This window comes from Dermacentor albipictus, chromosome 1 (genome assembly GCF_038994185.2).
Source record: "Dermacentor albipictus isolate Rhodes 1998 colony chromosome 1, USDA_Dalb.pri_finalv2, whole genome shotgun sequence".
Taxonomy (NCBI): domain Eukaryota; kingdom Metazoa; phylum Arthropoda; class Arachnida; order Ixodida; family Ixodidae; genus Dermacentor; species Dermacentor albipictus.
In genome coordinates this window covers 388,260,999-388,274,418 of record NC_091821.1, presented here as the reverse complement: position 1 = coordinate 388,274,418, position 13,420 = coordinate 388,260,999, and the positions used below count along the sequence as shown (strand labels likewise).

Here is a 13,420-nt window from a genome sequence, read left to right as displayed (position 1 = left end):
ACATAATGGCGGCATGTCAACCGGGGCCACTCCGCCAGTGCAAGATTTGTCCGGCTCGACAGGACCGACGAAAGTGATAACGCGACGTGGACAGAAGGGATAGCAACAAAAGCAGCGCGTGTTTCATAAAATGCGGAAGCATGTGCTGATTAGCAGGCCAACTAGCTGCCGATAATCATACAGGTCCTGTTAAGTACATGACGACAAACTTCATGCCACTTCAACAGCCACCAATCTAATCTGCACGTGCGATCTCAGGACTGATCACTGATGAGCCACCCGTATAAATGTATTACCAGCAAGCATTCTGCGACAGCCTGCAGCCCGTTACTACATTGGTCAGTGGCGAATTTTTGTCACAGTCACACTTCCTAGGCCGTTAGGCCTGATTGGTGTGGCTTCTTTGGTCATCGCCGACTAAAGCTGTTGTGGTTTGGAGCTGAATCGACACAAATCTATTTGCAGCAGCCATGCAACACATTGAAATTCAGCAAACTGCCTCGGAAACGAAAGCAAGCACACGAGATAGCAGCAAAGTTTCTCACGGTCGCTATCTTTGCGAAACACCATATGTCGGTCTTTTTTTGTAGCTTCAAGCACCCCATCACAATACTAGCTTCGGATTTACACTGCGTGCACGAAAGTGTCATGACCCGGTTGCATGCATTTGTGTGAATGGTGAATAAACGAGGGGAGTAAGGGGTAGCATCGCGTGAACTTGCCGTGGTCGTCAGATTTCAGAATCTTTCACAGGTAGCAAATCACACCGCACCTGACAATGAAATGGTGCGTACGGCGCCTGCTCTTTACCGTTGGCACCAGCTACATGCGGAGCAGTGGTTGAGTCACGTGATGCGCAGATTGGCCTTACGATAATCCACCTGCCGTAAAGTTGCAATCACCCTTCTTTATTTTGGAGAAAAATTGGAAAACAAAACTTTCTATGCAATAAATAAAAAAGCGCCGCAAAACACATATCCACTATAAACTAAGAATCTCATTGGTAATCAGTTCAACAGAATGTCATTAATTCATTAGTTTCAGAGGAAAAAAGCACTTGATTCTATTCAACAGAACTTATATTAATAAGAAACATACTTTCCAGACTTTCGTATATTAGAACTGAGCTATAATCAGTGCTGGCATACTAATTTGGTGTTCCCTTTAATAAGAGTAGACTGCACTGTATATCTTGATTGCCGTCTACGTAAGTTACCGAGAGCTTGCTACATTCTTTTTATGCAATGCTAGAAAACTCCTGAACATGTGCAGCACTGTATTTTCTTGCCCGAAATTTGTAAGCATTAAATTTTGTGAAAAATGTTTTGATATTCAGTATTTGATTCGAAATCCACCATTTGGAATTCGCACACCCATACTTATCGGTGATCAAGCATGAGATCAGATGCACAGGCCAGACTGATAGCCATAGTAGCAGAGTTCGGATCCTTGTGCAGTATCCTTCATGGCCAAAAAGTACTCAGCAGTGGTACGCAGCCGTAGAAACTTGAAACAGTACATACGAGATGCACAGGCATGTTTTGACCAGTGGCTTGACTTTGTTGCACTTTGTTGTCAGGATACTAACGGGTCAATCCCCCTTGATAACAAAAATGGCATGATTGCGTATTCGGGTCGGTGCAGAGTGCCTGTTGAGGTGTCTTGTGTGCCCTTGGACAAAGGAACAACAGCACAGTAGTGAAAACAAGTGAGGATATTTATTGTACCTTTTATACACCAATGCTAGCTAGCCGAATTAAACCCAATGGAAGATGCTGAAGGACGAATTGAGGAAGTCTGACTCACCATGACAGTATATCGAGCAAACATGTTTGCTCGATGCTGGACACCAACATGTACATCATTTGCATATGAAGTCTTGCAAACGGAGGTGCCTACAAATGAACAAGAAGGCATTGGCAGCACAGTCCTACAAAGCACCCTGCAGAGTGCGCATGTGGACAGACTGCACATGCTAAATTCTCCCAGCAAAAGAGGAGGAGCATACTTCCTTGTGCACACGAGTATCGCTGCCATCAGGCGGCGTTAGCAGCAGATTATGCACCATCTCTTGTACAATTGTGCAACTTGGACACCACATGTACCACGCAGAGAAGCCGGATTCCAGGAGACATAATAGCCATGTGGGGAAAACATCAGGGAACATGACGGAGTCAAACATCCTCCCAACCTTCCAACTTTAAATCGCTACAGGCTACACACTCGGGCAAAACATACTACACAGTCTAACATCAATGTTTGCTTCATGAACGAGATGCAGTACATGTGACAATGGCTGCACGAAGGAAATGCCCTTGCGCTCTTGTCCATAACATGTGCGCCTACATTGTCGCTGGTGTACTCCACCAGCGTCCGTTGCTCACAGCAGCAGCAGCACTGCAGTCCACTTGTAGGCAGCCTCAGCAACACGACTCCAGGCCAGGACTCCATAACAGCGACAGGTTGGTCGTCAAGAGCAGGTGTCACTCTCACCAGCAGGCCTTCCCGTCTAGAGGGCTGCAGCAGCCTTTGGTGACTGCTGGCCCCTATCCCAGCTGCTGAGGGCTGTGAGCCAACAAAGGCGGCTACTGCACCAAACTTGCCACGGGCATCTCCATTGACTGAGGTGGTTCAATCATAGTCTGAGGCAGCAGGCAGCGGTGCAGACGATATGATATGATGTGTAGAAAACAGTAAAAGCTTGTTAATTGGAATTCTGCCAGGATGCTACGAAAATTCAAATTATACAGAATTCAAACTAACGAAAGTCAGAAAAAGATAGCTCAGTTAAGGTGCGCATATAGTCCGACGTAGCGTGAGGGCGCGCGTGCACACGCTACGTCACGTTGGCGAGAACAACGTCTATAGTTCAATACACTGGTGCAGCCAATGTAACCGGATGCGGCCAGTGCGGTCCGATGTGCCCAACATCGAGATGGCTCTTGCTCCATCCGCACCTTCCTCGTGCCAACTGTGCTGACCTACAATACACTGCGGGATGGGGAAAAAAAAAAAAAAAACGCTCACGCCACTTTGTTGACGGTCGCAGACAGCCGTTCAAAGTGTTCAAAGCAGCATGCGGTTTGGGGATCGTTCTCCGCATGCTCTGAAGAGAACAGCCGACGGCGCGCGCGTCAAAGTTTAAAGGGAACGGCATTTCGGCTGGCGTAGCGCAAGCAGTGCAGTGTGACTGGCAGCAAGTGACGCGTGCCGAGAACGTCGGTACTATAAAAGTGCCTTTGCACCGCTTACGCTCGCCACAAGAACAAGAGCTGCGCTCTAAAATGCACCCACGGAGCGCTCCACAACCTGCTGCGACGTTGGTCTCCAAATCTCAAAGGCTATGCTTTTTGGTACTGTGAGCGCCAATAAACATCACGGCTTCCATGTTTAAAACATTACTTGGTGCCGCTTCTTGGCAGAACACCTCGTAGAGAAAGAGTGTAGCCTGCAAGATGTTACAGAAGGATGTAAAGAAAAAAAGAAGAAAAATAAAAAAACACACAGCGCCGCATCCACATTTTTATCTTGAAGGTTTTGAGAGAGAGAGAGAACCAACCTGCAACAAAGACGTTGGCCATGCACGGCCCAAGCAATGACGCCAGCGTTATCCTGTGCGCTAGCACTCTCCCCATCCACAATGGCGCAAAGTTTGAATTATGGGTGGTTGAGTGGATTTCATTGTTAATTAGTTGGATGCGTTACATATTGCTTTCTATATATTGTTGGATGGACCACGGCAGCTACTTCGAATTATCCGAAATTTCAAATTAACGAGTTGTGAATTAATGAGCCTTTACTGTACAGTATATGGTGACGGCCACTGTGCTGGCTGTCGTAAAACTGCTTGTCATGTAGCTCGAACATGTTGTCTAAAAGTGCTTTAGGTTTTGCTACCCCATATGGTGTGCCAGTGATTAAAACTTACTGAGTGTACGTGGCACGCAAGCTCCGCCTACTTGCTCGGCAGTGCACCGCGTCGCAATGGAATGAGCCACATTTAAGAAATCCGCGACTGTACTCACTTGATCCAACATTAAGTCTTCGAGCTCCATCACAGCTTCGCTGTAGAGACGCCACGCTTTTATATCGACTTTGGTTGGGCGTTGCCTTTACTACAGCCTATGCCTTCCGCATAGGGATGACCAACACCCCAACCTGTGACCACTGCGGCCATGAAGAATCAATTGGCCATATTTTGTGCGCCTGCCCGCAGTACAGTCCACAGAGGGCATGCCTTAGCCACGAACTTGACCAACTGGACGACCAACCGCTATTCGAAAAAAGAATTCCGCAACATCGAAAGGACCTACCGTCACAGAAGAAGGCCGTGCAAGCGCTTTTGCGCTTCTTGCGATCTACCGGCCTGTGTGAACGACTTTAACTGGAACGCCTTTTGTGTGTGTGTCTCCATGTGTGTGCGTTCCTTTTTTTTTGCGTTTTCCTCTCTGTCATCTTTCTAACCTCTATCCCCCATCCCCAGTGTAGGGTAGCAAACCGGAGACTCATATCTGGTTAACCTCCCTGCCTTTCCTCTTCATTCTCTCTCTCTCTCTCCAAACTTACTGCTGTGGTTTCATGTTCTTGCAATCAAAAAAATTTTTTTTTTTCTTTTAGTAAGGGAACACCGAAAGCAATGCTTAGTCGATGGGGACTGTTAAAGTGCCATTACAGAAACCTCAATGAAATGACTAGTACTGCTTGTTTCGTGCCAAGAAAAGGCTTAGTTTACGAGAAAATTGCATCTGAAGGGTCCACATGCTATTAGCGCAGTTCAAATCGCTCACCCCCAAACGGGGAGTGGTGACGTGCATATGCCATCACTGCCCTTTAGTGCCATCCGCGTGCTATTAGTGTAGTTCAAATCGCTCACCCCTAAATGGGGAGTGGTGACGTGCATATGCCATCACTGCTCTTTAGTGCCATCGGTGAATAAAACGGCGTTCGACAAGTGGCACTATCGTTTTCTGCACAATACGCCAATGTGCAGCCATAGAGAAATTGAGCCATGACAGATTGTTGCATTCGCCGCTTCAGCTGCTCTTGGTCAGGTGGCTTGGACTGCTTGGGAATCTCGTGACAACACATAACATGGCATTCTCTGTGCTTGCAATTTGCGTGAGTTTCGCAAGCAAGCTAAACCAGCGCTGCGCCACGCGAAAACGAAACTACTGAAACATGAAAGCATGGGAAGCACATAGTGGTGAAGGTGAAACCTTTTGATCGCCTATGTCATTGTCAAGGGTAACATCAATGAGTTCTTCTTTATAAAAATCAACTAGAACTGGACAATTAGCATTTTATTTTGTTTTATAGTACAATACAGTGACCTTTTATTACAAGTGGTTGTTTGCTAGTGACATAATTGTAATGAGGAGTTCCTTTGTAATGAGGGCTAGTACTTGAATGACACGGAAAACTCTCTAATTGTGTCCTGCATTTACCTCAATTTCACGATTACTAAAGCTGTTTACGATAATATTGATGCCTTAGTCGTTCTCAAGCATGAATTGATCACTTTAGCTTGACATATATTTGCCTTTAGTGTCCCTTTAAGCCTAGTGGCCAAAATGCGCTTGGAAAGCAGAAAAACTGCTGCTAATTTCATGACTTGCAATAGTGGCACTCACAGTGTAGTATCCACAGGTTTTCCAAAACAAACAAGACTTCTGCTCAGCGTGCGAGCTTCCAGTAGCCATTTTTCATTGGCCTGATAGGCCACGTTGTGGTGCCGGGTTCAAATCATTAAGCAAGTTTTAAATAAACTTGTTCGATTACTATTACTACAATGGTTACATTGTCATCTTACCTAGCGGGACCCTTTGCGCCTGCTTGGCACCGAGCAGGTAGCAACAATGAGTCTTTTGTATGCTCGTCCTGCAAGCTCTCCATTAGCTGGTGGAGCATCACGTAGCACGTTGTTGCAAGAAGCTTGCCACTAATGTGTACTTCGTACTTCCTGTAAGTGACTGGAAAAAGTTGCATGCAGTGCACTGTTGCATGAACACATCTTCACAGCAAAGTACATGTACATTATGTGCAAGTACATTATTCACCATGTTGACAAAATCTGCCCAAAATCAGGATAACAAAAGTCTTGTTTCTTGGAAATGTACGGGTGCTGGCTGGGACTTAAGGTTGGCATGGAACTAACGATAGTCGAATTGTCAGAGATCTACTGGTAAACAGAGGGATTGCATGTTTTCACTGACACTGTGGTAGACAGGCTCTAGTGAGTTATGTAGGGATAGGGTAAATCAAGTTTCCTGCCACCCGTGAGTGTCAAGAATATGGCTACATGCATTGTGGTTTGTCCCAGGGCCAACCAAGTGGCAGCAGTGAATCGTCGAGTGAGTCTGACGATTCATCGTCTTCGGACTCTTCAAGTTCCAGCTCTGATGATGAAGATGATGACGATGACAGTGAGGATTCATCAAGCTCTAGTTCATCCGGCGCTGCATCACCGTCAGCTGGCCGTGGCAGTGGGGGCGCTGCGCCACCGCCGCCACTTGCGGAAGGCCAGCGCCATCACCGAGGTCATCGTGGCGGTGCAGAAGAGCGTGGCACCACTGCACACCGTTCTGTGGATGGCAAGAGCAGTCGGGAGCCACCTCGTACTGGATCATCTTCACATGGACATGATAAAGATGCTGGGCGGTGAGGAAGCATGCTTTTGTTTATATGCTGGCTATGGCTCGATAAAGATACACAGCTCAACCCCGGAATAATGAAATCGGCGGGGAAAGTGAAAAAGTTTGCCGCTGCAAAAATTTTGTAGTTGCGAAAAGAGACATCACAGATAGTGAATGCATTGCAAACCGAAACATTGGTGTCAAAATTCTGTGATACCAGCAGTAGTGGATGATGCACACAGCCTTGTCACCTGTAGCTGATAGCTGCAGCTGACTAGTACTGTAATTACAATGTGAATTCCACAGATGTATTCTGCACATTAGGACGGGAGAGGCGCTTCCTTTGTGCAATTTCCAGGTGTGCACTACACAAATAACAGTGCAGAGATAGCACAACATGTCTAGCGTCATCAAGTTTAATTTAGTTTGAACTTCTTGTGCGCAGCTGTGAAATTCATTTCAGCCATCTTTTATTTTTGCCAGATAGGAAAAGCACGAAAGGATACTTTCAGTGTAACCTTGTTTTGAAGCGTAGCGTCTTTTCAGAACACTGGGGTAGGTCGTAGCTATGAAAATGTGCTTATGAAATTTTCCTGTTAACTACACTCCAGTGTTCACTCATGAATCACTGAAGCCAAATGTTCTTGAATACTGTAAATGTGCACAACACAAGATGTTTGTGTAGATTACATACTGTATTTACTCGAACCTAATACACACTTTTTTCTGATAAAATGGGTCCAAAAATTGCGTGCGCGTTAGAATCAAGTATGACCCTAAATCTGCGTTAGCATATCGCCATCAGCACTTCAAGATGACCGCCTCTTACGTGCTTCGAGCCTAGCTGCCGTAGCTTCCTCCACATGCTGCAGTACGTGTGCTTAGTCAGTGCTTCCTTTGGCTTAGGTTAGTGCACTGTCTGTCTTCCCGTTTTCTGCGTTTGCTCTATCAGTATGGAAGTGCCGACTGCAAAGACATGCTGAGTTCTTCATGATGCCGCAATTAAAAGGAAAGCGATCACGTATGTGGATACGGATGGAAATTGGGCCGCATCATGGTCATTCGGAGTTCCCGGAGTTTGCGTGCACGACTGGTGCAAATAGGAGAGGCATTCTACTCCGTACGGCGTGGCCACGCAGTCCCTATCTTGAAAGTGATCTGTGACAGAGACAAGAGTTTACGTATCTAGGTGCACCGCGCTGTGTTCTCTTCGCTCAGTTCTCATTGAAGCTAGAGGACGCACAGAGGTCGATTCCCTCGCTCCTGCTACCGCACTTCCTCGCTCCAGGACTTTGATAAAGAGTTTCCGCAGTGATTGTGTGAGACGTGTTCATATTTGCTTGTGCTCACGTGACACCATGCTTGTTAATTTAGTTAGTAAGCGAATGTTTAAAAGTTTATACGGCTGATAAAACTACTAACCTTACTTTTCGTATAGCTGTCTACTAATTTGCTATCGTAACCGATGCTTTGCCTTTCGGCCGAAAATGCAACTTTTTTTATTTATTGGAACTTTAGTAGTGCATTGGAAGTAAATCTTTGTTTTTTGCAAATGAGAAAAATTTGTATTCCTGTATGAAAGAATGAGGTGCACAGTACTGTAAAGGAGTTTTTTTTTTTTTTTTTAGGTCACGGCAAACGAGTGTGCGTTACAATCGAGGCCCCTTTTTTTTCCCTTTATTTTTGGTCATGGAAGACAGGTGCACGTTACAATCGAGGGTGTGTTAGAATCGAGTAAATACGGTATATACCCTAAGCTGTAGTAACAGTACTTTATATAAGCTCTGCCATAGATAAGTCGCGCTCCAGTAGCAGCAACAGAAGAGATCTGTGATTGACTGACATTCTTGAAATGGTAGCATACCACTGACTTCTGGATGCTGCTGATCTTGCTGAAACTTCACATTGGTGATATGCCAGTGTGCAATGTTTAACATCAGCTTCTACACTACGAAACAATTGGATCAGTGTACCTGTCACTATGCAATCATGTAAACATACCATCATTGTGCACTATTATCAGAAAGTGCTTTAGTACTAATGTCCAACATTTTCAATCTTTCGATGCTTGATCTTCCACGTGTCTTGAATTTTGACAGCCATGGTCGTGACCGGCATCGGGGGCGGTCGAGGGAGCCACCCGAAGCAGGCAGATTGTCGCCAAGTCGTCGAGGAGGTGGTCCTCGGGATGGTGGTGACTATGACGGGTACGCGGGCCGGTCTCGCGGCCCCCGCACCCCCAGCCCTGGGCCACCGACCGATTCCAAGCGCAAAGCTGCCAACAGCAGTGTCCAGCCGTGAGTGTTTTCTCTAGCACTATTGTGGGTTTGCAGATTCTCAACTCTGCTGTGCATGGTGCATTCTGCACTGTTGCGTGGAAAAGGTGTTGCAAGTTGAAAACGTGCTACCTTATTATGCAACTTCCAGAGTCAAAGACATAGAGGAAGCTATTTACATAAGAAACTCAAACCACCCACGAGGCTTCTGTGCTCGGTCACTTCAGTCTTGCCAATGCTCTGCAGGCGCTAAGTCTCGCTCTCCTAGGATGCAGGATGCAGACCATGTGGATCTTGTATTGACGAATATTCTTCAAAAAAACTTGCAAAAAGGCTTAACATGTTGAAAAGTTCAAACACACTACAGCAACCGTCGCCTCGCTCGAGAAAGCATGCCACTGACGCTAGCGATCAAAATCCACACTAGGCCTACGCTTCAATTCTAACAAAGGTTGCCTTGAACTGAGCAAAACTGTCAACGCTATCGTCCAATGCCCCATGAGCCGCATGTTGGGCACCAGATAGGGGGGTATGCTTTGCCTGAGGCTATGGCTGAAGGCAAACTCCGGATCTAGCCACACACAGTCGTTCCATGGTACTCTCCAATCCGTAGTGCATCTAATCGCAACTATATTGGATTCAGGCAGATAAGGCAATCAGCAGTGTCAACTCTAACAATATTGCTCAACTCTAATGCTATTGCTACAACACGTAACACGTGCAGAGGGATGTCCACTCTGTAACAAGTAGGCTTGCCTCTTTGCACTTAATAGTCGGGCAGCGGGATCACTCACAGGTTGCGGTATCCGTATCTAGCAGTTTAGAGGTCGTGTCGCCAGAGAGAGAGTGTGTCTTCCCCGGTGACACTTTTTTATACCTTTTTACCTTTGCTAAGGGAATGTCCTCCTTGCACGCCAGTACTTTCCGTTTCCTGTAAGTTGGGGAGAGGAAGGGTAAGCGCGCATCGCGAGAGTGATGGAGAAACGGGAGAGTGCGTAGTGCACCTCTCCCGTGTCTACACCGGCTCTCAACATGTTCACAATGTGCGAACGCGACGACATGAGTACACGGGAGGAAATGGACGATTGTGCTCCCCACAACTGAAATAGGAGAAAATGATGACAAAAAACCAGCTTTTATGTACCTTGAGATGTCCATGAAACCATGAAATAAACAGGGATCGGTTGAGAAGCAGTCAGAAAAATAGCCAGTAGGCAAAGGTGACGCATGCATCCTGAAACTGAAAGGTGTACTCTGTACTTGTGCTAGCGGTCAACTTGCAGCACACCCCAATTCTAGGCTGTGCCACAAAGCCACAAAGAAGTTCACAGTTCCAGTGCTCCCGAACTTTATCTGGTCGTGTGTATATGCAGCCTTTGTATATGATGTTGTATTGACATTGACTCCTGTCTTGCACGCAGCAACAAAGGGCCACCACCACCGTACCCACCCGGAAAACCACGAAAGAAAAAGAAGTCTGGCAAGAGGCGCAGGGACCGAGAGAAGCAGCTCAGGGCTGAGGCACGTGAGATGTTTGTGATTCACACACGTTTGAGAGCCAGTAAAGCATGGGTGCACACCTCTTTCTGTGTGGTCAGGCACTAAGTGTTTGACAGTGTAGGAAACTTGGCCAGCTCGTGAAAAGTTATTTGCTATGGTTATCTCCATCCACAATTGACAAATAGGGTTCTTCTCTGATTTTTAATGTTTCCGCATGCATTATCAAGTGCCATTAGAAGGTGGTTAGTCTGATGAATTAGCAGCCTGAGGCTGGTTTCATACTGAGCTAGCTCAATTATTATTTAGAATACAGAGGCATTTTGTATATACAGTCGAACCCGGCTATATCGAACTCGCAAAAAAACGCCTATCAGTTCGATACAGAGCATAATTCGATATAAGCCTGCTAAATAATTGGATGTCATAAATGCACATACCATTTATAAAATCACTTTATTGATGAAACTAGCTTCGTTTCGCAAAGAAACAGTCCTGCATTTTCTTCTGCTTGGGCAATTTCGCTGCATGCGAGGCACGCACTTCCCCACATTGTCTAAGGAGTCGGAGCAGCTGAGGCCGCAACATTCCGCTTTCGCACAGAAGCACCGGACTAGTGCGAGCGCACTTCGGAGGATGTGGGCCAAAGACGGTCGTTGCTTTCCTCGTTGTGCCCATTTTCAGTTGTGCTCGGCACGATGTCGGCAATGTAGTCTTCGTTTCCGGGCTCTACCGTGGTCGCGACACCATCATTTGCGCTCACTAACTCGCGCACCGTTGATTCGTCAACAGCTTCCGGAAATTCTGACAGCTGGCTCCAAACCTCGGCAACAATGACAACGGCTTCGTCGCATTAATCAGAATTTACAGTCATCACCGAGCACGCGGAAGTCGGTACGGCTGAAGCTATTTTGGATGAACCACTCGTACACGGCCGTGCATACGCGTCGGGCGCCACGGGCACTACGGGCACCGGGTCGCGAGTTAGGCCGCTTTAGCCCTAATTTCCCCCTTCAAGATCGTGCCGAGAGTGCACCTCGGAATCTTGTACGTTGCAGAGACATCCGACTTGTCACCGCATTCGACCCGGTTTATGATTTCGAGCTTCACGACGAAAGGCGAATTCTGACGCTTCATCACGGCAACACTGCGGGAGAAGGCGCACACAATGAATCAGATAAGCAGCGAGACAACTCGCACTTTCGCCAACTTGCATGACGAGGGCACAAGAGCCTCTGATTGGCTGTCTGGGCAAGCGCTGCAGGCGGGCGGGCCAGGATCATTTTTTGTAGGGAGGTGTCGGCGGCTCCGAGGTAGCGCGGTCGCATAGGGGGAGCGGTTGGATGGAGCCGCGCCGCCGGGTTTTCCCTTCACCGCGAGGGAAAGCCAACTTCCGGGGGCACTTTCCGCCGCTTGACGTTCGATATATCGGGAGTCGCTATTAGTTTTGTTCGATGTATGCATAATTTTTGCTATATATACTCATTGTAACTATACCGTGTCCATAAATTGTTTGATATAAGGAATAATTCGATGTAAACGGGTTCGATATAGTCGGGTTCGACTGTATTGTGGGAATGTTGTGGGAATATTGTGGAAAAAATTCTACCAGCATAGTGCTGAAAAAGCTCCAGGCCCCTAGCCCTCTCGATATTCTACAATGCTGGTAGAATTTTTTTTCACGAGGCAGCATTAATCCCATTGTTGTAAATAGTTCAGAACGCACCCTTGCTGTCACGAAATGGTTGCCTTCGAAGTAGAAAAAAAAGAAGTTATGCAGATCCTTATGCATAGTTGTATGGGAAGTCGCAAAGATGGTGGCCATCTGTGAACAACTTTGTTGCCATCCCGTGCACTTGCTTTCATTTGTGAGGCAGTTTGTCTGCTTTCCTAAAGCCCCTCCATCTGTGCGCAACCACTGCTGGAGGGGCTTTAGGCTTTCCGAGTGTAGCACAGCTGCTGCGAATAGATCTGCTTCGATTCAGCACCAAACTCTTACTTTAATTGCCGATGCCTGATAAAGCAGCGCTGTTTTAGGCCTAATTGCCTTGGCAGTGTGGCCATGACAAAAATTCGTAGCTGGCTGGTGTGGTAATGGACCGCAAGCCGTTGCGGAATGCTTGTCACGAATAAGTTTGTATGGTTGCTCATCAAGATCGGTGCTGAGATCACGGGCACGAGTTACATTGACAGTTGTTGAAGTGACGTTAAGTTCGTCGCTGTGCATCCAATGCGATCTACGTGCCTTCTGGCAACTAATCGGCCTCAACTTTGCATAGGCTTTTGAACGTTTCAAAACGCGCTGCCTGCTTTTGTTGCCGTTTCCTTGGTCCGCATCACGTTTTATTGCGATAGCAATTATATGGACACTCCAGACACATTTATGCCTGGCGTAGGCGTTGCCGTGATGTTCCACATAAAGTCCAAAGGTGATAAAATCATCACCACGTGCTGTATGCTGCACATGCGAGTGAAAGCGTGCAAGGGAGGGAAGCGAGTAAAAAGCATGCCGTCTTCCGTCACGCGAGGCTCCAGGGGGAGGGTGGATGGGATGGAGGAGGAGGGCATATTCTACTCCTGAGTGGCTGTGCGCGTGTGCCCGGGCTGCTCTATCTTGAAAGCCATCTGCAACGAGAAGACAGTCTGCCACGCACTGTGTATCCACGGCTTAGTTTGCGTTGATGTGAGACGCAGCACGAAGGTCAAATAGATCGCTGCTGCGGCCGCGCTTCCTCGTTCCACCGTTCTGACAGCGAGTTTCGACAGTCATCGAGTGAGATGTGTTCATGATTGATTGCGCATGCGTGACACCATGCTTGTTAATTTAGTTAGTATGTATATGTTTACAAGCTTATACGGCTGATAAAACTACTATCCTTACTTCGTATAGGCGTCCACAATTTGCTGTCGCAATCGATGCTTTGCCTTTCCGACAAAACTGCGACTTTTTTTATCGGTGCTGTCTACCTGGACGAACCTTGTACCGACAGGGCGGCCCTGGCCAATGCGGCACAG

The 13,420-nt window shown here is 47.0% G+C and overlaps 1 protein-coding gene across 4 annotated transcripts in view; it reads left to right on the top strand.

Moving 5' to 3' along the window:
* Nucleotides 1–13,420, top strand: part of LOC135917022 (fl(2)d-associated complex component-like) — an 81,926-nt gene that overhangs the window by 27,968 nt on the left and 40,538 nt on the right. For all 4 annotated transcript variants that reach the window (XM_070531999.1, XM_065450512.2, XM_065450511.2 and 1 more), the window contains exons 7-9: nucleotides 6,320–6,657; nucleotides 8,732–8,929; nucleotides 10,330–10,429. In XM_070531999.1, coding sequence (XP_070388100.1) covers nucleotides 6,320–6,657; nucleotides 8,732–8,929; nucleotides 10,330–10,429 — 636 coding nt within the window. The remainder of the gene's footprint in view (nucleotides 1–6,319; nucleotides 6,658–8,731; nucleotides 8,930–10,329; nucleotides 10,430–13,420) is intronic.